The following is a 26,499-nucleotide window of genomic DNA, read 5'->3' on the forward strand; positions in this document are numbered from 1 at the left end:
ACACCATACACAAAAATAAACTCAAGATGGATAAAAGACTTAAATATAAGCTGCAACACCATAAAAGTCCTAGAGGAGAACATTGGCAGGAAACTCTCAGATATCCCACGCAGCAATTTTTTCACCAATATGTCTCCTAAAGCAAGGGACACAAAGGAAAGAATAAACAAGTGGGACCTCATCAAAATAAGAAGCTTCTGCACGGCGAAAGAAAACATCAGCATAATGAAAAGGGAGCCAACTGTATGGGAAAATATATTTGCTAATGATACATCATATAGAGGTTTGATCTCCAAAATATATAAAGAACTCACACGACTCCACTCCAAGAAGACAAATGATCCAATAAAAAAATGGACATAGGACCTGGGCAGATGCTTTTCCAAGGAAGAGATACAGAGGGCCCAGAGACATTTGAAAGGATGCTCGGAATCACTAGCCATCAGAGAAATGCAGATCAAAACCACAATGAGGTACCACCTCACACCGGTCAGAATGGCCATCATAAACAGATCAACAAACAACAGGTGCTGGCGAGGCTGTGGAGAAAAGGGAACCCTAGTACATTGTTGGTGGGAATGCAGACTAGTGCAGCCACTGTGGAAAGCAGTGTGGAATTTCCTCAAAAAGCTGAAAATGGAACTGCCTTTTGATCCAGTGTCTCCTGCTGGGACTACACCCTAAGAATCCCAAAACACCAATTCAAAAGAACCTATGCACCCCAATGTTCATAGCAGCACAATTTACAATAGCCAAGTGTTGGAAGCAACCTAAATGCCCATCAGTAGATGATTGGATCAAAAAATTATGGTACATATACACAATGGAATACTACACAGCAGTAAGAAAAAAAGAACTACTAAACTTCGCGACAGCATGGATGGAACTGGAGAGCATTATGCTAAGCGAAATAAGCCAGGGGGCGAAAGACAAATACCATATGATCTCACCTATAAGCAGAACCTAACCAACAAAACAAAGAGGTAAGGAAAATAAGACCAGCAACACTGAAAGAAAAAAGGAACCAACAGAGTCAAGAGAGAAGGAGGGAGGGGTGGGTGGGGGAAAAGGAAGTGAAGGGACAAGTCAATGAACATATAGCAAGGCCTCATGGACAAAGCCAAAGTGGGGAAAGATTGAGGGAGGGAGAGGGGGGAGAGGGGCAGGGGAAAGTGGTGGGGGGAAGGTGGAGACAAATGTATTTAGAGATTTAAAAAAAAAATGTCTCCAAACACTGCTAAATGGCCCCTGTGGGCAAATCACCCTGGTTGAGAACCACTGATGTAGACCCAGATCCAGTATTACTCCCTTCATGAAACCCTTCCTCAAGCTGCTTAGAAGGAGGGTTATATCACACACATATGCCTTCCACACACTTTGTAATATTCTTATTAGCATTTAATATAGCCTCTTTTGTGCTTGATTTATGTGTGGATATACCACTCCCCCCACCATTAGTCTGTAAGTTCCTTAAGAGCAAGGACCATGTTTTTTCACCTTATATTATACAAGCCACAATGCCACTCAGATTGGATATGCAATACACATTGGCCTAGTGAAACTCAACCACTGAGTTTATCTAGTTTACTGTTAACATAAATATAACATGCTTATGTCACTTGTTTATGTTTATTGTAGAAAAAATTTTGAATACAGTAGTCTCCCCAGATCCACAGGGGATATGTTCCAAGATCCACAGTGGATGCCTGAAACTGAAGATAATACCAAACTTACATAGATTGTTTTTTCCTATGCACACAAGCCTCATTGCTTTTAAAAACAAAAACAAAAACAAAAACCCACTATATGGCTTCTCTTTGACACATCCAAACTGCCAGCATCTCTATTCTTGAGCTTTGGGGCCATTACTAAGTAAAATAAGAGTCACTTGAACACAAGCACTGCAATACTGTGACATTAGCACATACAGCGTGCGGCAAATAGGTTTACAGTTGTTCATATGGAAAATAATACAAGAATTAATAAATAATAATACAAGAATAAAATCTATTTTGCATACTCACAACTGTACACCTACTTTTGCCCCGCCCTGTACAGCATGAATACACTGGAGAAAGAAATGATTCACATTCTGGGTGGGAGTAAATGGGAGAGTATGAGATTTCATCATACTACTCAGAACAGCACACAAATTAAAACTAATGAATTGGTTATTTTTGGTATTTTCCATTTAAAATATTTGGATGCAGTTGCCCACAGATAACTGAAACTGCAGAAAGAAAAGTCACGTATAAGAGAGGACTACCACTGATTGGCTTTATGACTTCGTTATTTTACTTGTCTAAGTTTCAACCTCCTCATCTACAAAAATAAAAAAACTACAACAGTTCCTATTTTAAGGATTAAATAAAACAAGGGAGTTTTAAAGAGACTAGAGTATTAAAATGTTTTAATACTCACCAGGTATCAGTTTCTCATCTCCCATCTTGTTCATATTAAATATCCTAATTAATTTTTTCAATTTACTGACACTATATCATCAATTTTAAAACATAGTTTATGATCTCATCCTCACTATATACAATCCAGCTGGAAAATAAGAACTTGATTTGGGACCATTTTATTTTCTAAGTGTCCTCGAAACAGCACCAATTCCAGAAGCATAAATAAGCAATACCAACAGAGTATACTTAATACTTCAACAGATGTACACACCCAGGCAGGACCGATTCCCTATCAAGCAAATGACTGACCTCTTGGAACCCACATTTGCTCCTGGGCTTAACTGGCCAGGAGACCCTGTGCATGAATACACAGCAGTGACCTCCTGGGACCGTGGCAGCAACAAATGCTTCATCTACACTGTTTTCCTTTAACTCCCATGAGGCTTTATAAAGCCAGACATTCTTCCCAAAGCTCGGGTTCCTCATTAATGGGTGTGTGGCTAATGGAGTGCAGCTCCAGAAAGCTGTGCAGCCTCTCAGGGAGGCTCCCTAGTCCCTGGAGCCCTGCCTGGAAAAGGGCGGCTGTGCTGACAGCACTGGCCCTTGTCACTGAAGGCCAAGCTACCAGCCTCAGCAGCAACAGGCTTTTGTCCACGCCCTGACTCCTAACATGGAAAAGCTGCCACTCCCTACAAACTGAAGCCATAGCCAATTAGGAAGTCATTAGTGCTTTTCTTTTTGTCTTCATCTCCTTTAAGAATTTATAAACCCAACTGCTATAAAACTGCATATGGGAATAAAGGCTGGTACAATCTTTCTGGGCGGGAAGTTGCCATTATTTCTCAAATCTTAACAGCATTGCTACTCTCTGACCTAGTAACTGTATTCCTGGGAATCTATTCAAAAGAAATCACCAGAGGCAAACAAAGATGAAGGCACAAATGCATTCCATGGCTGTTTTATTATGTAAAAAAAAAATTGAAATAAATATTCAACAAAAAATAACTGTACAATGAAAAAAGGTCACTAAAATCCAGTTGAGAAATCTTTTGGACACAAGAAAATACTAATGTATCCACGTTAATGGAAAAGCAAAAGGCACAGTAACTTCAACCATACAAAATTTTTGTATTGAAAAAGTCTTAAGGATCCTTCCAGAATGCATCTCTGAGTAAAGGTATCATAAGTGGATTTTATTTTCTTCTTTATCCTTTTCTTTTCTCCCCAATCCTATTGCCCACAGTAGCATTCAATCCTTTATCCATCACTATCATGACATAAAGGCGAGTAGGACAGTCCCAGACATCACCAAGTTCAAGTCTAGCTGGACGACACTCAGTAAGACCATCACACCCACAATTCCACTCTGTGAGCCAAGCCTGGGCTTCTAAATCAGCAGCACCTTCATGCGGGGAATGCTCCAGCAGGTCTTGACAGATGAGCGGGGATTAGCTGACTGGGGAGGAAGAGGAGCTGGGAGACCTTCCAAGAATGGAGAACAGCACGAGCAAACCTGTTATCACCTCCAGAGCACATTCTGCCAGCGTCCATCCACAGGCTGAGGGCAAGAGGGAAAATCAAAGAGGAAAGTGGCAAGGCTCGTGACTCAAAATATGAAGTAGGAAGAACTCTTACCTCCTAGCACGATGCTCGGCACATAGTAGGTATGTGCTAAATATAAATGAATGAATCAATGAATGACTCAGGGTGAAGAGGTGGTGAGAGAGGCAGTTTACAACCAAGGCTGTGAAGGGGACTAGTGAATTGAAGGTCCACCTCTAAGGAAGGTATATAAAAATCCACTCATATGTATGCCCTGCAGTGTCTCAAGACTCATAAATATTTCAATATAACAAAGGGACAATTCCTGTTTAACCATTAGCAAACAAGCCCTAGATTTCATGGCAAAGAAAAATGAAAGTATGCAAATTCACCACAGCACTAACCTAGATAAAGGATGAATCTCCTCTGGCTAAGAAGGAACCGAAAAGCCACTGTGATATCCTTCTCTCCCCTCCAAGCCAAGAACCCATCCTTCAGGCCTGGATGCCCAAACTCAGTTGTTTCATTTGTTATCACAGACTCTCAGGATAGGAGGGACAACTTTAAAGGCTCTCTACTCACCCCACAAAAGAAAGAATTGCATCCATCCTCTCTGTACCAACAAGTTCCTCCCCAATAAGAGTTTCTAATAATTAGCCCACCCAAATGTTCCATGGGGCCCTCCTGGCCTCTCTTTGAAAACAGCCACATCATTGCTGGAATCATCTATTAAGAAGTTCATTACGAAAGAAAACAAAACCATTTTCCCCCACAGATCACACTACTAGAGATGAAAACAGTATACTCTGGAACAGAACTTGGCACAAGCATGCTGCCATTCCCCTCTCTTATGAAGACCACCCCCACCCCCATACCCAGAGCACGTACCCAGAACACTGCCTCCTGCCAGGGCTGATTTGCTCAACATTGGGCCCAAGCTGGGCCTCTCAGATTTTTACTCCAGGAGTTTAGAATCAGGGCAGAGAGGTCTGCAGGTTACTTAAAATGAAGACTGTAAAGACTGTACTTTCAGGGATCATTTCTATAGTTTGTAAAATGAAGATTGTACCCTAGCAGCTAAGGGGAGGACACATCTGGCCAAATGCTCACTAAAGCAGAAATGATGTCTGCAGAGACAGAGAGAAACAGGAAGAAGAACAGAACACAGAGAAGTAGAGACAGCATTTCATGCTGACACAGACAGGCATGCTGTATGAGGGCAGAGCTGTCTTTTTGCCCATCACTGTTGTCTAAAACAGGCACATTGTTCAGGGTTTAACAGACACTGGTTTAAGGCACTGAGAGAGAGAGAGAGAGAGAAGGTTGGGGACAGGAGGAGAGGGGAAGATGTGGCGAGAGACTCCCAGAGAGAAGGTAGTCTGGGTTCTCACTTCTCAGTTCCTGGTTCATGCCTTCATGAGCTTCAGGTGGACTCTGACTTTGCATTCCAAAAGCTGCCCCAGCATCCTTCCCATAAATGCCTCTTGCTTAAACTGATCCAGAGCAGACTTGTTACTTGCAACCAAAGGAGTCTCACTCAGACACCCCAACTTTTCCTGTGCCTACTTTCTCCCTCAAAGCACTAACTTACTTTCCACGTGCACCTGCTGGGTGAGCCCCACTGTCGACATCAGCCCACTGCTCTCCTCCCTGGACTCTAGCTCCCCTTCTCCAACAGCCTGTTGGATATTTCCTTTTGTATCATATGCTCTCATTCAAGTGTCCCTATTTCAGTGGCTCTTAAACTTGAGGATGCATCAGAATTCCCTGGTGGGCTTGTTAAAGCAGATTGCTGGGCCACCCCCACACTGTCTAATTCAATAGGTGAGAGGTAGGCTCTGGGAGTTTGCATCTGACAAGTTGCCAGGCGGTGGTGCTGCTGCTGGCCCAGGGACCATACTCGGAGGACCACTGGCTGCCCTATTTCCATCCGCAGCACCATCATCTGCAACTGGTTCAGGTTCATCTCCTCTTTCCCTCCCCCAGCACCCAAACCTAGCAGGCTCCAAGCTTTGGACTTTTCTCCTATACCAACTTTGCTACTCAGCTTTTTCTTAAGCCTCTCACCACACTGGCCCTCCTCCTTTCATGCCTGGAGGACTGTGAGAACCTTCTCATCGGGTTTCCTTCCCAGATTCACCTGCCTGGGACAGTTCTCCTTAGGCCCCTTTCCTGCTCATAACCTATGGCTATTACGAATAAAGCTGCTATAAACACTTGAGTAAAGTCTTTGTGTGGACATCTGTCCTCATTTCTCTTGGGCTAATACTTAGGAATGAAACTCCTGTGACAGATAGTAAGTATATGTTTAATGTAAATAAAAAACTGCCAAAATGTTTTCCACATGGCTGCACCATTTTGCATTCCTTGCCTGCTCATAATCTTTCAATGATTCTGAATGCAGAGGTGCCCAACCTGCAGCCTGAAGGCCACACGCAGCCCAGGATGGCTGTGAATACAGCCCAACACAAACCCATAAATTTACTTAAAACATTGAGTTTTGTGTATGTGTGTGTGATTACATGTCACAACGTATTTAATGTGTGGCCCAAGACGACTCTTCTTTTTCCAGTGTGGCACAGAGATGCCAAAAAGCTGGACTCCCCTGATGGGGTAGTAACAATTTTCCAGAATTCTGGGTTTGGCGTTCCAGGGTCCTGCCATCTGTCCCACATCTGCTGACCCAGCCAAACTCAACATACCCTATGAGTTCCAACTTGGTATTCACTATGTTCCCTCTAAATCAAGTCCTAACTCTTCTTTTTCCACCCCACCCCAATCTAACACACAATGGCCTCTCTTCCCCAAAACTGCTCAAGTAAAGACAATCTAGTTCCCAAGTTTCCCACCTTTTGCTTAAAAAAGTGTGACCATAATAAAATATTCCCAGTTTGCTTAAATGGTTGTCTTTCTCTATCCATAAAAAAGGACAACTGAAGGATTTTTATGTAAAACTATCTACAGTATTACATTGGCAACATTTTCCCATACACTGGGGACAAACAATTAGTGTAACTTTATCAAGGGAAAGAACAAAATGCACATCTCTCCCCCTTGGTAAGTGTCATCTGATCTACAAACTGGTGGCTGGAGTTCTCCTAAAAGACCACAAAGAACACTAATAGAAACAGCTATTTATTCTTACACGTGTTATTTATTCAGAGCCCAGGGCAGAGAGATGTACAGTGAAATTCTGATAGGGCCTCTCTCAGTGCTGGCCAGCAGGGTGTAAGTCGACTCTACTGTGTGAAAAGTGATATGATGACATATATCAAGTGTCATCCACTTTATGAAATCTAGCATAAGAAAAACATCTGAAAAACAAAAGCAAAGACCATATGGTTACCTACAGTCAATCAGAAACAAATAAAATGTCTCATAAATAGAGGCATGGTTCTCGTATATCATGTGTTCATTTATTGTCCATTCATGCCAAAAACGACTCACTATACACTTAGGTTAATTGTGCTCAACTTACTAGCATGGATGTAGCCATTAATATTGACATTTACAAATTGTTTGAAATAGCACAAAACTGCTTATATTATCATGTTTAAGGAAAAGGTAGAATACAAAATTATTAATACATATACTTACAACTCTATATTTTGTTTAAATTAAGTTTGCAAGTAGAAAACTACTGAAAAAATTCTCTATAATGTTACTGGCAATTGTGGTAGGATGGTGGGAATAGTAATAACTTTTCCTTTCTATTGTTATATATTTTCTAATTAATGATGAGTGCACTTAAAAATATATTTTAAATATAGAAACTAAACAAGGCATGCGTATCAGGTGTTTCCTATCATAAAGCTCAGAGAAATCACCTGCTCTTGATATAAATGTTTCTCATTACTATAACGAAAGGGAGACAAGTGAAAAGAATAAAAGAACAATTGGGAAGGCCTTTGTTGTCGGCTAACGCACACTGTTACCAACAGCTTAGATGTAGGATTCAAAGGTGAAGTGCAAGTGGTGACAGCCCTGCTGCTCCATTTGACACAGTTACAGGAAAAAAGGGGCAAACACATGTGATGATGGAAAGGCACTTTCGAGTACGACAGCACACACCATGTTTTAAAAGGTTAGCAGTAGAGAAGTAACAGCGTTTCTCCTATGGTTTCAGAACCTCCCTGGGCCTGTTTAACAAGTTCACTGTGATTGCCTGGAAGGGCAGGAATGGAAGAGAACTTAGTCTGAAGACCAGAGCTGCAGCCTGAACTCTGTCACTCACTTGTGTAGCCCTGGACTAGTGAGCCTCTCTGCTCTTGGTGTTCTCGTCTGTAAACTGGGAGGGTCTTGACAGAGCTTGTTTTGGCTGGAAATAACAGAAACTGGCTCAGGCTGGTGTAAGCATTACTAGGGATTTGTGCAGAGGGCACTGGGGTGGTGCAAGAGCCCCAGGGCAGTCGGCACTTGTAGCGCCTGGAACCAGGGCCTGAGGTGTCCTGGGAAAGCCATGCAGCAATTCTGCCACCCCAGCATACCTCTCACTCTCCCTTCAGTGCTGGCCCACCTTCCACATGCTCTTCATGGCACAACACAGCCCTCCACACCTCCCCCCTCTCACTCTTTTTAGCCCCTGCCTCTTGAATAACTGGTGCCTTAGCTTAAGCTACTACAGACTGGGCAGCTTAAACAACAGAAATTCATTCTCCCACAGGTCTGGAGGCTGGTGAGGACTTACAGACAGCCGCCTTCTCTCTGCGGCCTCACACAGTAAACACAGGAAGCAAGCTCTCAGGTCTCTCCTTACAGAGGCACTAATCCCATCATGAGAGCTCTACCTTCATGACTTCATCTAAACCGAATTACCACCCCAAAGGTCACATCTCCAAATACTATCACACTGGGGGGGTTAGGGCTTCAACTAATGGATTTTGGGGAATGCAATTCAGTCCATAGCAACTGGCTGCCTCTGAATCTCACTCATGTTGCCAGGAAAAATATAATTGGCTCTGTTTGAGTCAAGTGTCCACCTCTGATCCCATCAGCCACAGCTAATCAGACAGGGCAGGTTAGCAGCACAAACACGGCTGCCAGAGGCCCGGCCTGATGTCCAGGCCTGTCCTTACCCTAAATGAAAAGCCACTGCGCAGCAGGTCAAGCATATTCATTTGTTCTTTGTCACTATTGCCCATCAAACTAAATGCTCATTGAGGACAAGGTCACATCTGACTTGTTCACCATCACGTACCTCCCCATGGCCCATCACAGAACCAGGTACAAAGAAGATGTTCAATAATTCTATTGTTGCTTTTTGGATAAATGAGGCTGGACTTGCTGACAGAAGGATAAAGAATTTGTGCTACAAGGGTATACACGGACATATAATCACCAGAGTATGCTTTCCACCCTAAAGGTCACAAAGATCTCCCTTCGAGTCAACCGTTCTTATTTTTAATCTTTCCTAGACAAGGAAAATTATTACCTATCATGGCTTAGAAACTCCTCTATATGTATGTTGAGTAATAACCATGTACAAAGCATATAGAGGCAAAAAGAAAGCAAAAGACAGGATGTGTACCTTCAAGAGTCTGAATCCTGAGCCTAAGAGACAAGCCATCAACATTGGTGAAGTTAAAAGAAACAAATTTGTAAGTTAAGAAATAAAAAAAAAAAGTGAGATATCTCAGGACAGCTGGATAGTTATTCCTCAGTGATCGGTGCTAGATAGCAGTAGGTGCTTTGAGGCTGCAGAACAAAGAATCCACTCTAGTCTAGTAAGCTCAACTTACTAGCACAAATGTAGCCATTAATACTGATATTTATAAAATGTTTGAAATAGCACAAAACTGCTTATATGTTTAGGGGAAAGGTAGAATACAAAATTGTTAATACATATACTTAAAAGTAGAAAACTTCCTAGTAGAAAACTACTGGAAAGATTCTCTATAATGTTACTGGCAATTGTGGTAGGATGGTGGGAATAGTAATAACTTTTCCCTTCTATTGTTATATATTTTCTAATTAATGATAAGTGCACTTAAAAACATATCTTAAATATAGAAACTATATTTATATTAATAATCCAGGAAGAAAAAGCAACCATTAAAGATGGATAAGATATAGCTTGAGAGAAGGGTAACTGCAACTCAAGTCAAAGCATGGGAAGCTCATGACATGTAGGGATGGTTGTCAGGAACAATAAAAAATAAGGTCCTTGAGAACTACATTATGGCAGACGACATATATAGAGAACACTAAATATTTCACCAAAAAATATTACAACTGATAAGTGAATTCAGTAAAGCAGCAAGATACAAAATTAATATTCAGAAACTGGGTGCACTTTTACACACCAATAATGAACTATGAGAAACAGAAATTAAGAAAACAATCCTACTTACAACTGAATAAAAAAAAAATACACAGGAATCAGTTTACCAAGGAGGTAAAAGATCTGTACTCAGAAAACTATAACTGAAGAAACAAACTAAAGAAGATACAAAAAATTGAAAGCATGTACCATGTTCATGGATAGGAAGAATTAACATTGTTAAAATGTCCGTACTACCCAAAGCAATATTCAGTGCAATCCTTATCAAAACACCAATGACATTTTTCTCAGAACTAGAACAAATAATTTATACAGAATCAAAAAAGTTCCCAAACAGCCAAAGCTATTTTGAGAAAGAACAAAGTTGGAGGTATCATGCTACCCAATGTCACACTATACTACAACACTATAGTAATCAAAACAGCATAGTATTGGTATAAAAACAGAAACATAAATCTCTGGAACAGAACAGACAACCCAGGATAAACCCACACATGTGATCGATTAATCTATAACAAAGGAGGCAAGAATATGCAATGAGGTAAAGGCAGGTTCTTCAACAAATGGTTGGAAAAACTGAACAGTGACACATAAAAAAAAACGACCACCAAATAACCTTCTTACATCATTATAATACAAAAATTAACTCAAAATAGATTAAAGACTTAAATGTAAGATTGTCAGAAGAAAACATAGGCAGTAAACTCTGACATTTCTCTTAATTTTTTTTGGATATATCTCTTCGAGCAAGGGAAACAAAAGAAAAATAAACAAATGAGACTATATCAAACTAAAGTTTTTGCATAGCAAAGGAAACCATCAACAAAAAAAAAGAGACAACCTACCGAATGGGAGAAGATATTCACCAATGATACATCTGATAAGGAGTTAATATGCAAAATATATACGGAATTCATACAACTTAAAAACAACAAAAAAACAAACAACCCAATTAAAAAATGGGCAGAGGGTCTGAATAGACATTTCTCTGAAGAGGACATATAGATGGCCAACAGACATATGAAGAAATGCTCAACATCACTAATCATTAAAGAAAAGCAAATTTAAACAATGAGATATCATTGCATACTGTCAGCACAGGTATCACCAATACATCAACAGACAACAAGTGTTGATGAGTATGTGGAGAAAAGGGAACCTTTTGTACTGTTGGTGATATTGTAAATTGGTGCAGTCACTATGGAAAACAGTATGGAGGTTCCTCAAAAAATTAAAAATAGAACTATCATAGAAATTCCCACTTCTGGATGTTTATTCGAAGAAATCCAAAACACTAACTGGAAAAGATAGATGCTCTCCTGTGTTCACTGCAGCATTATTTACAACAGCCAAAATATGGAAGCAACCTAAGGGTCCACTGATAGACAATTAGATTTTAAAAAAAGATGTGGTGTGTGTACACACACACACACACACACACACACACACACACACACTATGGACTATTACTTGGCCATTAAAAAAAAACAAAATCTTACCTTTTGCAATAACATAGATGGACCCAAAGGATATCATGCTAAGTGAAATAAATCAGTAAGAGAAAGACAAATACCATATGATTTCACTTATATGTGGAATCTAAGTAACAAAATAAATGAACAAACAAAATAGAAAAAAACACATAGACACAGAAAACAAACTGATGGTTGCCACATGGAAGGGGTGTTAGGGAACTGGCTGAAAATGGTGAAGGGATTACAAATTGGTAGTTATAAAACAGTGAATTACAGCATAATGGTCAATAATATTGTAATAACTAAAGTGTCAGGTTGATACCAGACTTACCAGGGAGATCGCATCCTAAGTTATATAAATGTCTAAACACAATGCTATATACCTGAAACTAATATAACATTGAATTTAAAAAGGAATAATTTGTGAGAACTAAAATATAAAAGGGGTGGGGATAAATGACTGAGCTTGCACATAGGAATGGAAATAAGATACAATCAAAAGAAAAAGAACTATCGTATACAGGGTGGTGCAAGGTAGGTTTACAACTATGAGTACTCAAAGCAGAGTTTATTCTTGTAATATTATTTATTATTGTATTATTTTTATATGAGAAACTGTAAATCTACTGTATATGAAACTTTCTGTTACATGTATCTAATGGTAACCACAAAAAAAATCTAGAACTGTGCCCTGGTTGGTGTGGCTCAGTGGACTGAGTGCTGGCCTGTGAACCGAAGAGTCACCGGTTCAATTACCAGTCAGGGCACATGCCTGGGTTGCAGGCCAGGTCCCCAGTTAGGGGCACATGAGAGTCAACCACACACTGATGTTTCTCTCCCTCTCTTTCTTTCTCCCTCCCTTCCCCTCTCTCTAAAAATAAATACAATCTTTTTTTAAAAAAAATCTAGAACTGAGGCACATAATAAAAGAGGAAACCAAGGGGGGAAAAATCATAGAATATCACCAAATTAAAATAACAGAAAGGACTTCTGGTCAAGATGAAAAGCAGGGACCTATAGCCAAGATTGCCCTACCCAGCAAAGCTATCATTTAGAATCAAAGGGCAGATAAAGAGCTTCCCAGACAAGGAAAAACTAAAGGACTTCATCATCACCAAACCATTATTACATAGAATGTTAAAGGCACTTACTTAAGAAAAAGAATATCAAAACTATGAACACTAAACTGGCAATAAATTCATATCTATCAACAACTGAATCAAAAAAACAAACTAAGCAAGTAAGAACAGAGACAGAATCATGGCTAGGGAGAGTGTTTTGATGCTTGTCAGACGGGAGGCCGGTGTAGGGCGGTGGGTGAAGAGGAGAGGGGATTAAGAAGTACCAATAGGTAGTTACAGTATAGCCATGGGGATGTAAAGTACAGTATAAGAAATGCAGTAGCCAAAGAACTTATAACATGACCCGTGGACATGAACAATGGTGGGGGGATTGCCTGAGGGAGTGCAGGGTGCTGGATGGAATGGGGCAAAGGGGAAAAAAAGTCAGGACAACTGTAATAGCTTAATCATAAAAAATAATATAACAGAAAAACAAGGGAAAAGAAACACAGAGCTACAAAAAAAAAGATAAAATGGCTATAGGAAATCCTCATATATCAATGATCACCCTAAATGTAACTGGACTGAACTCACCAAATAAAATGCACAGAGTAGCAGGTTGGATCAAAAAACAAAACCCAACTATAATCTGCCTTCAGGAGACATATCCCAGCTGCAAGGACAAACACAGACTCAAAGTGAAAGGGTGAAAAATGATACTCCAAGCAAACGGCATCCAGAGAAAAGCCAGTATAGTCTTACTTATACCTGACAAAGTAGATTTCAAGATTAAAGAAAAGGTAACAACAGACATAGATGGTCATTTTATAATGATAAAAGGAACAACACATCAAGAAAACATTACACTTATTTAATACATATGCACCAAACCTGGGAACAACAAAATATATAAAGCAACTACTAACAGAACTAAGGGAAGAAACTGCCCAAAACACAATTATAACAGGGGACTAAATACCCCATGGGCATCAATGGATAGATACTCTAAACAGAAAATCAATAAGGAAATAATCGCTTTACGTGATACATTATGTTCATTTGGACACAATATTTACAGTTTTTTCATCCCAGAACACTAGATTATACATTCTTCTCTAGTGAACATAGAACATTCTCAAAAATAGAACACATGCTGGGATGCAAAACTAGCCTCAACAAATTTAAGATAGAAATTATACCAAACATATTCTCCCCAATGCTTTGAAATTGGATAACAACTGCAAAAAGAAAGCTGGAAAAACCACAAATAAGCGGAACTTAAACAACACACTACTAAACAATGACTCAGTCAAAGAAGAAATAAAAAAGAGACCAAAAGATCGCAACATATAAGAATGACAATACAACATCAAAAAGTTGTAATAAGAGGTAAGTTTATATCATTTTCTCTTGTTTTTTGCCTCAAAAAAACAAGAAAAAATAACCTAATATTTCACCTTAAAGAACTAGAAAAAGAAGAACAAATGAAGCCCAAAGTCAGTAGAAAGAAGGAAAAATAAAATTAGAGCAGAACTGAACAAAATAAAGAATAAAAAGACAACAGAAAAAATTAATGCAACAAAGAGCTGGATCTTTGAAATGATAAATAAATTGACAAATACCTCGCTAGACTCACTAAGAAAAAAAAGACTCAAATAAACAAAATCAGAAATGTTAGAGAAGTTACAGTGGACACCAAAAAAAATACAAAGGACTATATGCAAGAATATTATGAACACTATGTGCCACCAAATTCAATAACCTAGAAGAAATAGACAAGTTCTTCAAAATACAAACCTTCCTAGACTGAATCACAAAGAATCATAAAATTGTTACTTAACATGGCAAAAGAGGACTCTGCAGATTTAATTAAGTTAAGGATTTTGAGATGGGGAGATTATCCTGGATTGTATAGGTGGGCCTTAAATGTAATCATGAGTGTCCTTGTAAAAGAGAAGTGCAGGAAAGCTATGAAGACAGAAGAGAAGGCAATGTGACTACAAAAGCAGAAATTGAAGTGATGCAGCCACAAGCCAAGGAATGTCAATAGGCACCAGAAGGTGGAAGATGGAAGGAATGGATTTTCCCCCTAGAGCTTCCAGAAGGCAACAGTCCTGCCCACACCTTGATTTTAGCCTCCCAAAACCCATTTCAGACTTCAGGCCTCCAGAACTGCAAGAGGCTAAATTTGTGTTATTTCAAGCCACTAAATTTGTAGTTATCTCTTACAGCAGCAAAAGTCAACTAATACAGTGGATAAGGATGCTCAAGTTCGCTTACCTCTTTATCCCATATTGTTTCTGCTCGGGACACCCTCTCCTCTCCCTTCTCTTTTCTTCCATCACTGGATGCCAGTGTCCCCAGGCAGAGAGATACAGCAGTTTAATCTTTTCATACATTAGTGCACTGCTTCCCCTGCTGAAAGGGCTCCTCCCTACAATTTTCACCCAAAGCCAGGAAAGTCATTCACACACACCCACAAAATAGCCACCCAATGGAAAGTGCACTGGCCAGGCAGGAAGAACCCTGGTTTCAAGTCCAAGTTTTCCACTGACTGGCTATGTAACCTCATAACAGAACTACTTCTCATAAACTGCTCAAAGATGGAATTGAAACTCATTCATCTTTATATCTGTGGCTCCCAGCACAGTGCCTGGCACAAAGCAAACAGTCGATAAATGGGCAGTGAATCAATAAATGAATCAATCAATCTTGGACAACAATGGAAGGCCTACTCACTGGAAAAAGAGAACCCAGTAACTCTTACCTCTCTTCCTCAACCACTATGAGGGAAAAGATTAAAATCATAAGTTTAGAGTTGGAAGGTCTTAGGGTTTGAATCTTGAAGCTCATTGCCTTACATTAGCACCAATTACTGGAAACCTTTTCCTTCTATCAAGCCAAAAATTTGTCTTCTAGTCACTCACTGGTCCTAGTCCAACCCTCTAACCACATAAAACAAAGCTCCTCTTTCTTCTATATATAATCACTTTCAGAAACTGAAGACTTGGCCTCAAGTCTTGGCCTAGTCAATCAGGCTGGTGACCTCAATGAATGACCTAATCTCTCTGGTCCTGTCTTCCCTGTCTGTCAAACAACAGCCTGAGATCACTAAGATCCCTTCTGGCTTCAAGGCGCAGCATGGGAGACATCACCCCTTTGGTGTTCAATCTCTCGTCATTTAAAACTATCCATTGAAATTTTAATTTCAGTACTTTATTTCTTACTTTTAGAATTGCTTCTTTTTCTAATGAGCTCATTTCTCTGTCCACTTCACCCCAGGATCTGCTGTCTTCTTAATATTTTCAATTCCTTCATTTACTTTTTCATTTAAAAAAGACTTATTCTAAAGTCTCTAAGTGATAGTTATTTTACATATTATATATAAAACAGCCCTGGCTAGTGTGGCTCAGTGGATTGAGTGCCAGCCTATGAACCAAAGGGCTGCCAGTTCAAGTTCCAGTCAAGGCACATGTCTGGGTTGCGGGCCAGGTCCCCAGCAGGGGGTGCATGAGAGGCAACCACACATTGATGTTTCTCTCCCTCTCTTTCTCCCTCCCTTCCTCCCTCTTTTAAAATAAATAAATAAAATCTTTTAAAAAACAATTATTTGTATGTTACATATATATTTTATATTATATATAAAATAATAAAAGTATGTTATTTAGTTACTTGGGGATGGGGCTAATCCTGCTGCCTGTAGTATTTATTATGTTTATGGGGGTTGTTGCCCCATGTGTTTTGTAATTTTGGAATGTGAATTCATGTTCTTGGGGGCTCATTTCATATGATATGTATTGAGACCTTTCAGGGAGAAGTAGTTTCTGACAGATGCCCTGGAAGTTAACAGTGGCCTAGGGCAAATTTTTATGTTAATCTCTCAGCTGAGGGTACTCAGACCATGCAGGATGTGTCATTTCAAATCCTAAATCCATGAGGACAGGTCCATAGATAGTTTCAAATTCTCAAGGGAGATCTCCCCTCACCAAGAACCCAAGGCAAGGTAGACAAGCTTTCCTGTCATCTCTGTGCGTGTGGGCCTATCTTTCTACTCAGGACTATAGCGTGGAATAGCCCTGTAAGTATCAGCTTTATGCAAACTTTCAGCTCTGATTTATTACTGGCCCTCCTTTCTCTATGTAGATATTAAAACCAAGCTAGGCCAGTCCTCCAGCGTGGTGTTCTAAAGATGGCTGTAGGTTATTTGCCACCCCTCCTGGCCAATCTAACATGGCCTTAGTGACTTGCCCAGCCAGTAGAAGGCAGCAGAAGTGTCATCTTGAGACTTCTGAGACCAGCTCATTTCTACTGATGCTTCTTGGACACTCAGCTTTGGAGCCCTGAGCCACCACATCAGAAATTTGACTGTCCCTAGGCCTCCATGCTGGAGAAATCACATGGAAAGACCATATGGAGAACCGTGGAACACATGAAAAGAAAGAGATGCCCAGCCCGTCACTGCCATTTGCCTCATCTGCACTGAGAGACTCAGACATCACAGAGAAGATGAGTTTTATGTGCTGTGTCCTGTCCAAATTCCTGACCCATGGGGTCAGTGTAGATGATAAAAAATGGTGGTTGTTGTAGCTACATGTTGTTGTAAAATGTTGTTGTAAAATTCAGGGTAGTCTGTTAGGCAGCTGTTACAGTCCTCGTTTAAACCTTTGCAAAATGATTCCATCTCTGCTTTGTCTCCTAGCAAATTCTCTTATACTTAAAAGCTCAACTATGCATTTTAAGGAGGTCGCTGTTACATATTACCCAAAATTTGAGAAACTTTAAAACTTAGTTTTATTATGGGATGGGGTTCAGACTATATTGTCAGGAATAGAAATCAAATCTTTCGCTATACAGATGAGAAAATTTAGGCTTAGAGAGGTTAGGTGATTTCCCATGGTCATAAGTCAAGTTTCTACAAACATAATGTTTAAAAAGAATCTTCTAGCCCTAAAGGGAAGAGTAAATCATCATTCATTCCACAAATTTTTTTTAAACACCTAACTATGAACTTTGAACTGCTCTGGGCACTGGGAAAACAGCTGTGAACAAGACGAAGTCTCAAAAGTCATGGAGATCAACCCCTAGTGTAGAGAGAGACCATGAACAAGAAAGCCAATGAATTACAAGCAAAGCTTCAGGAAGCAGTGAGAGGGCAAAGTGGTAGGTGGGGTGTATTTTGAGGAAAGTGGTCGGATAAGGCCTCTCCTGAAAAGATGACACCTACATGGGCAGAGGCCTACATGGAAAGAGGGAGAGGGCCACGAACAATCTAGAGGAGTGTTCCAGACACAGCAAACAGCAAGTCTGTCATTTTCTAGGAAAAATGAGGACGATGTCACTGAGGGAGGGAAGGGAAAGCAACACAAAGTGAGGACAGGGCAGGGGGCAGGCGCCAGGCCTTGCTCAATCTTTTTGGGAATAGTAAGGAGTCTGAATTTTATTCTTAGTGTGACATGAGGTCTTTGGACAGTTTTAAGAAATCAGGTGAATGATGATTACTTTACCTTTTAAACGAGTCACTATTAGGAGGGTTTTGAAATGGTCCGGGAGAGCAACAATTTGGGGTTGGAACAAGGTGGTGGCAGTGGAGGTGGGGGTGAGTTGGCCGGGATGGGTTTTGAGGTTAGAGCTGAGGGGACTCACTGGTAAGGTTGAATTGCACAGCTTACAGGGCCTGGTACGAAGGAGGCATAGATCCTGCTGGATACTGAGACTTCCTCAGGATGGACACACGGGGACCAGTGGTTCTCGGCCTCACGTTCTCATACGTGAAAGTCCTTTCACATTTCTGTAAATCCACCATGAGTCCCTAGCATCAGCTGACTGTTTCACTGGGCCTTTTCCTCAGACGGGTTGTGTCCCACTCTCTTCTGAGTAGCATGACCCTCTCAGTTCAATATTCTGTCTGACAGGTTTTACCTTGACAGTTTAAACCACACCTGAGGCAAAACTAAATTTTACACAGATCACAACTAGGCAGCCCATCTGTGAGAGGCTCTTGTTTGGACAATGGTCTAGGGGAGTCCAATTATGCCATTTAGAACTCATAAAAAGTAGGGATGGAACCTCTCAGAACTAGAGGGGTCCTACAGCCAATAATGGGAACCTTAGGCAAGCCCTTATCTTTTCATTTTACAGGGGCAATAATGGTACCTGACTCAGTGCTCCTCAAGCTTCGAAGGGATCTTGTTAAAATACAGACAGATTCACTAGGTCTCGGGCAGGGCCTGGGACTCTGCATTCCCGACTGGCTCCTGGCAACGCCTGTGATGTTGGTACACAGGCTGCGATTTCAGTAGCGGTGTCCTGACTCATTCGTGACCCAACACATACTCACTGGGACTTACCACACATGCAGAACCGTGAGGGAGACAAACAGACGTGGTCCTGAAGGGGAAACAAAATGCACACACCACCCAATCACAAGGTACAAAGCGACCATGGCCACTCTGTAGACCCAGGGGACAGAAATCATTCTCCAGTTAGGGGGCCCAAAAGAGGTTTCATGGAGGAAGACAGAAGGAGACAAACATATAGAGCATAATGAGAAGCACAGGGCAAGTCTGAGGGCTTAGCTGGGGAACAGCATCAGTTCTCTTTATAACTGCTAATTTCTCCTCAAAATTAAGAACGCCTTTTAAAACTCAAAAACAGAATAAAGAAAAGAGGTCAAAGGGGAGTGAGATATTTTTCTAATGTAAAAAGGTAAAAGAGTATATTAGGACTCTCTCAGTTGCAAGAGGGAGAAAAAAAATCCATTTTACAGCAACTGTAACTAAGAAACGACATTTAGAGGTTTGCAAAGCCGACAAGGAGTCACTCATTCAACACATATGGCGGTCATTGGGGCTGTTCACAGGTGTTTAGTAAAACTGTAATTATCCACCTACCTTAATTCAGGCCTGGCCATATGATTTTCTTTGGCCAATGAAATGTGGGCAGAACTGACATGTGTCACTTCTAGTTAGAATACTTAAGACAGTGCATGATTCCCATTTTTTTTCCCTACAACAGTGAATCCTGGCACTGTATGTGGCAATGACAGCACCTTAAGACAAAGGAGACTCAGTCAGCCTGGGACTCTAATGATCACAATGAGCAGAGCCTCTGCCAATGCACAGTGAGCAGGCAGAATAAAGCAAGAAATAAACCTTTGCTGTCTCAGCCACTGGGGTTTGGGAGTTGTTACTGCAGCATAACCCAGTCCATCCTCACCCCTGTAATACATATTTAATAATAAAGCACTGTTTGGGGCTTTCCTTCTAGAATATGGAACACCTCAAGGCATCAAAGGAGAAGTGGGAACTGGGGCCTGATAACTAGAATCAAGACTTGTGCCACTTCCTCCTTTCTCTGCCCATGTCTCATCTCCGTGTATCTCTGCTTCGTCATAGTCATCCCTTTTGTCTTAAGGCCTTCACCAGTAGCCCCACCTTCACATCTTTCCAGCTCTGGGCTCTGTAGGCAGAGCTACGCTCTCCCAGCTTCAAATCAAGAAACCCTGGGGAAAGATCTAGTTACTCAGTCTGGGCCACGTATTCCACCTCTGGACCAGTCTCTGTGCCCAGAGCAATGTCTAGCTCTGCCTGGGTCACACGTTCACTTCTTTGGCTGGGTGGCAGGATGCAGGATGGGGTATGTTATCAGAAGCAAGCGGGAAACTCATTTCGAAGGCCAGAGTACCATTTATAGACCCACACAAGGAGGTAGAAAGGATGCGAATGTGTTACTGTGTAAGAGAAGGCCAAGGAAGAATTCAACTGAGCTGTGACTGGTGAAAGGCAAAGGAAAAAGGGAATACGTGGTATGTGCATCACTGTCCTAAGAGAAAAGGGGCAGACCAGAGAGCCACTAGGCTGGACAGCTCCCTACGCCGGCCTCAAGGAGGCACCTTTGGCCTAGAACTGCCCAGGTGACTAACAAGGGCTGATGGTGGCAAAATGCCAGGTGGAGATGTTAACTCAGGTAAAGGATGCCGTTCTCTGTTTGCCAATTTGGGAAGGTGCGTAAAACTCTCCCAGCAGCGCACACCTTCTCTGGGTGGAAGTAGGCTAAGCCTGGGAGAGCAAATACTGAACCCACACGTGTGCACCCATTACCATCTTCCCTACATGAATCATTCACAGGACTCCTCTACTGAGCCCGGCCCAACTTCCTCCACCTCAGGATAGTGTCCCAGGCAGCCTCCTCTCAATCATGAGATGAAACTCACTTGCCATCCTTGGTCTAGGCATGCACGCCATGCTCAAAGGCCTCCACCAGATTACCTGTCAAGATTCCTTCAGACGCCCTTATTGTATGCCAAATATTTGGTTCTTTATATTTCCTTTTTCTTTATAACCCCAGAAAAGCCCCTGGGTGCAAGTGAAAAAACCTAAAGGGAAAACAATGTGCTTCTGTGTGAAGACAGACGAGATGTGAAAGTTCAGAACAAACTATATGTATATAACTATCCATCTTCCATTCCATCAGGGCCTTCTCAAGGCCCAAGTGAAAAGAAAGCATCCTTACAGGCCACATGCAAATCAACTTAGCTCTTGTTAGTCCTCAGAAAAATTCCCAGACACCAAGAATCCTAGTGACCAGATGGCATATGTGTGGCTCATCCCTGACAGTGAAATTCCAAAGGTGCCATATACAGTGACTACACATGGCCAAGTCTTCCCTTGTCCCAGCCCCTTGAACCCCCTTGAAAAACATACGAACACAACCCACATATACAATACAAAATGAAAGCCTCACTAGGTGACTACAGGGGGACTGCCTCACCCTCCTCTCATTCTTCCCTGTGCTCTTCCTCCCTCCAAGTAACACCCCCCCAAAGAAGGTAGTTCTCTTTTCAGCAAGAAGGGGAGACGAGCCAGTAACAACCAGGTGAGACCCTCACTCGTCAGCTAACCTTCTAATAAGACACAGCAGGAAGAAGTGCATAGAAGCTACTTCCCAGCAGGCAGGAAAGATTAATAAACAAAGAACAGGGTAGCAGAACAGCAGTGAAATTAAGCTGGTATTTTCACTTCTTTGAGGACACTCCTCCTGCTTATAAATAAACATGGTCCACTGGGGCCAGCTATGGAGGAGGGGGGCAGGAAGGGCCCACAAAAGCAATGGCTCTTGAAACTAATAGTTTTAATAAGACCTCCAAGATAATGCCAGCCCACACTCTTCTTGTCTCACAGACAGGGAGCTGGGCCCCAGGGCGAGTTGGCCTTAGGACTCTGACGTTAGGCTCAGACCAACCCTAGGGACAGGACCCAACTATACTTTCAGCGCAACATCTTTCTTCTCACAATTCAACATTTACCCAGCTCCTGCCCTGTACTGCACCACAGTGCCAGGAAATAACTCTTCAACCAACCTGAACCCTCCATTAACAGGGCCATTTGCTGCATTCCACTTTTTAAAAGCATGCTCCAAGAAAAGGCAAGCTTATGTTTAAGAATCTGCGGTCTTTTCTTTTTTTCCCCCCATTTGTTTTGCAACAGTTGGGGAACAATTTGAGGACAGCCCACATTCCTTCCAGTCTGCTCCACATGGACATCGCTGACCCGGGCACACAAACTTCATGCTCCATAGTCCTAGCACAAAGCCAGATCTTCAGCCACCAAACTAAGATTCTGTTTTAAATATCACACTGTACTTTCTAAAAACTAACATTTTCTTAAAAAGATGTGCAATGTGGAAATAAGTTTTTTCCTGCATAGCTATCAGTTATTTAGAAAATTTATGGAAGTAAAACTGTTTTTCCCCATGTAGCAAATTGGAGTTTTTGTCTCCTATCCCCAGCAGTGGTGGGATGCTCTGCATCTAACATTCTGGGCCTCAGCCCAAATTCTGTCTGTCCTTGGAATAAATGCTTTAAAACAGAGCATTCTCCCAAGAAGGCACAGGGCAACCTCTGTGTGCTCCTCCAGTACCCATGAAGATACTCTCCCCAGCTGAAATTCATTCCTGCCTAGGTCCTGAGTTGTTCGTAAAGAAAACAAAGTAGCTTAAAGAAGTCAAGCAGCCCAGTCCTAAAAGGGCTCCCATGTTCCAAGCAGATATCAACCAGATTCTAACAAGGCCAACCTTGCTACTGCACAAAGTATCTTTTACTTAATTTTTCCTGGGCTAAACCAAGGGAGTTAGGAGGAGGACAGATGGCAAGAAAGTAGCATCTTAAATCAGTCTTCACTCCAAGATCTTTTCCCAGTGGGCACAAGCCTGTCCTGCTACCCACTGACTTCCATGTCCTTGGGATAATGCTGACCAACCCCCCCGGCTTGTCCCAGGACCTCTGATTTTCTTCAACACAATCAACCTTTACTGAGTGCACTCAGGTGCTAGGTGCTTCAAAAAAGAGCCCTGTAAGGGGGCAAAGGGCTGGAGAGGGAAATAAGCCACAGTCACTGACCTAAAAATGCTCACAGCCAATGGTGACACAGACATCCACAAGCACCAGCTTGCTGCTCCTAGATGCCATCCGCTTGTCTTAAGGCCTCTGGTTAGAAGGAAGACACTCCTCTCCATTGTCAGAACACAGTGAGTGATAGGTCTTCCTTAAATGTTCTTTGATGTGGCTGAGGCTTATAAAACCATGGAAAGATTGCTTATAGGAAATGGATTTGTGACCAAAAATCACAGGATTCCATACCAGAGGTCTTGGGAGCTGGAAAGAGATCAATTTAGGACCACTGTCAAGGCCAGGCATGAGTGGAAAGGGTATCGGTCCAAAAATCCAAAGCATGTGTAGTTTCCCAGCAAACCTCATGTCCTTGGGCAGGGCACATTCCCTCTGCAGTTCTACAGATGTGAGGGGAGGACGTGGGCAGTAGTTTTTTTATTAGTAAAACCCATATATTTTGCAAATTCTATTTTATCTAGAACCCCAGTATATAAAACAAAAGGGAAGTTGCTTGTGCTGAATCAGGGTAGGGGAACCCAGAGGTGGGTGGCCCTCAGAGAAGCCAGTGTGAAAACCACCAGAGTAGATTAAGTCTGAGAATTCCTTCCAGAGCTCCTATACCCACTTAGATACCTGGCAAGACAGAAGAAATTACCATTGATTTACTGCTCTCTGTCGTGCCTGGCGATTTATATATCATGCGTCATTGAAATCTTTGCAAAAGCAACATGAGATAAACTAGCCTATGAATTAGGGTCTCTTGTAAACTACGATTTGTTGACAAGAAGCAGAACTGGGATTTGAACAAGGGTTTTGTGACTCCTAATGTGGTATTCCTACTCCTTGCTAAGAGGTATATGGAAATTTAGGCCAAGTGGATTGTTTGCTTTGACTGTAAATATAAATGTGCATACATGCATATGGGAAACCATCTTAAAGAATGTAAGTCTCAAAATTACCATTAGCTATCTCTTTGTGGCAATAATGTGAATGACTATCAGTCTATTTACCTACATTTTCTAATTTTCCTATAATGAACAGGTATTATTTACATGAAACAACTGCTGCTTATTAAAGTGGTTTTAATAATTACCAACTGACACTTCCATGCTGGGCTTCCATGGAGAACTAGGGATGGGGGGGAGTGGTACCCCTGAACTTTTGGAGTTGACATTGGGAATAATGATCCTAAATCCCACAAACTCTCACTTGAGAGGATCTCAGGCTGACTTGAGGGTCGGTTCTCATGGTCACTTAAGTTCTGTGAAGCTCCACCTCTGGGGAGTGTCGTTGTTTTAGAAAGTAAAAGCAAGTCCCTGAGACCCCTCCCAAATATATACCTTCCTCTCCATCCTGCCCAACTGCTTTGTACAGTTGGGGGTATGTGAACACAATTAAAAATGGTCACATGGACCCAAGACCAGAAGGTCACACTACCCAGTACAACAGTATGTACAGAGAGTGAGCCTTCCAGCCAGGCTGGCTTAAACTCTCTGGCCCCACCTGAGGCCCTTCCAGAAGCCACCGGCAAATATGAAGATCACTGTGCTGCTTTAGGAGAGAAAATATCACCCTGAAGGCAAGACAGGCTTTGGTCAGGCAAGAGGTGGGGCAAGGCGTGCCAGCTTCTTCCTTGTATTATTCATGCCAGTCCTGCCCGCAGAAATCTTTTAAATATTTAACATGCCGCCTCGAGGTATAGCACAAACCCCCAGAAGTCGGCAACAGCTGTGGAGAGGCCTGCATGCAATGAAAGACATGGGGACTGAGATGCACATACAGAGGATATGTGCATCCTCTGGCTTTGGTAGGAAGGCCCAGAATGGTGGCCAGGAGACAATGCTGAGAAAGACTTCAAAAGGTCGCCCTGACTGCTTCTTGGAAAAATCAGTCAAAAACTGTACCAAATGGGAGATGTTTCAAAACGGTAGGGAGTGATGGTGCCTGATCTAAGGGAGTCCAGAGACCCTCTTTCTCAGACAAAGAAAAAGCCTGAGGTACACCTCCTACCCCAGCGCCCCAGACCGATTCCAGCTCCGGCTCTTCTAAGCAGGTGTCAAAATCTGTCCTGACTCAGGCCAGAACGGTTAGGGAAGAATTGGAACAACCACGTCTACCTCCAAAGGGCAATAAATCCACGAGAGATGAAGCTCTTCAAATGTCTACTCGGCTCTGGGGCTTGACAGAGAAAAACGACCACCAAGCCCACACCCAATGACTTCACACGGGCCTCACCCCAGATGACTCTCTGCTCTCCTGCAAGGCCGGGGAGGTGTCATCGCCACCAGCCAGGTGGCTATCACTTGGAAATTTCCCGTCAATTCCTGGAGATGCCTTTCTCTCCCTCTCTCTACACTCCCCCTCCCCACATTATCCCCTCTGCCAAAGGAATCAGACGTGGGGGACTTGCCTTTGCCGCTGTCAATTTGAGAAACCTAAAAAGGAGTGTTTTCAACCCCATGAGAGCTCCGCCTCCATCTCTCCGCCCCTCTCCGCGCTGACCCCTCCAGGCAGCGCCCCAGGCTCCTCGGGGCTCTGTCAATTTCGCTTGACAAAAGCGTGGCGGTCGGCGGGGCGCGGCGACGGGCGACCCCAACCAGCATTTCTCCCAAAGGAGAGAGACGCTAGTCATCGCGGCGCGCCCATTCGGGGCCTCTGCAAATCCCACCACCGAGTGAACAAAGCGGCAGGGGCGCGGCGAGACAAGCCCCCAGCGGAGGCTCCGTGCGCCCTAACCCTCGCAGCCCCGTCCGCCGGTCCCCCGAGCCCAGGCCAGGCCCCGCAGGGCAGTGGCCGCGTCCTGCGCCGCCCGCCAGCCGGCGACCTCAGCAACTACTGTACCTACTAAAATTAGCGGCCACCGGGTATTAATAGCCGCAGCGCCGGGGGGCGGACGCAGCCCGGGGCCGGGGGCGGAGAAGAAGGGAAAGGAAGGGACGCGGGGAAGAAGGCCACTTACACCACGAGTCTGGAGATGATCCATGACACCATGGCGGGCGGCGCGGCGCGGGCGGCGGGGCGGCTGCGGGCGGCGGGGCGGCGGGGCGGCTGGGCGGCTGCAGCGATCCGGGCACGTCCGTTCGCGCACGGCCGCCGCCGCCAGACTGAGCGCGCCCGCCGCGCTGCCCGGCGCTCGCGCGTCGGCGCAGCCGCGGCACGTTGCGGCGGCGGCCCCAGCCCCCGGGGCTCGGTGGGCCCGCGGCGATTGGGCGGCGAGCGGGTCGGGCACCCGCTTGACCCGCCCCGCCCCTCTGGACCCGGCCCGCCGCTGATTTCGGGCGGTTCCTCTCCGCGCCGTGGGGTGACGGCCACTCAGGTGGAACCGTGAGGTGGTCCAATTGGCAGGGCA

The 26,499-nt window shown here is 43.0% G+C and overlaps 1 protein-coding gene across 5 annotated transcripts in view; it reads right to left on the reverse strand.

Annotated features, from left to right (window-relative positions):
• The window catches only part of REEP1 (receptor accessory protein 1), a 100,054-nt gene extending 73,765 nt beyond the window's left edge, over positions 1-26,289 (reverse strand). For all 5 annotated transcript variants that reach the window (XM_054577680.1, XM_054577679.1, XM_054577678.1 and 2 more), the window contains exon 1: positions 26,110-26,289. In XM_054577680.1, the coding sequence (XP_054433655.1) occupies positions 26,110-26,141 (32 nt within the window). In that variant the 5' untranslated portion in view covers positions 26,142-26,289. The remainder of the gene's footprint in view (positions 1-26,109) is intronic.
• Positions 26,290-26,499: the final 210 nt, after the last annotated feature.

Source organism: Pteronotus mesoamericanus, unplaced genomic scaffold (assembly GCF_021234165.1).
Source record: "Pteronotus mesoamericanus isolate MK-2021 breed Mesoamerican mustached bat unplaced genomic scaffold, CSHL_Meso_final contig_44, whole genome shotgun sequence".
NCBI lineage: Eukaryota > Metazoa > Chordata > Mammalia > Chiroptera > Mormoopidae > Pteronotus > Pteronotus mesoamericanus.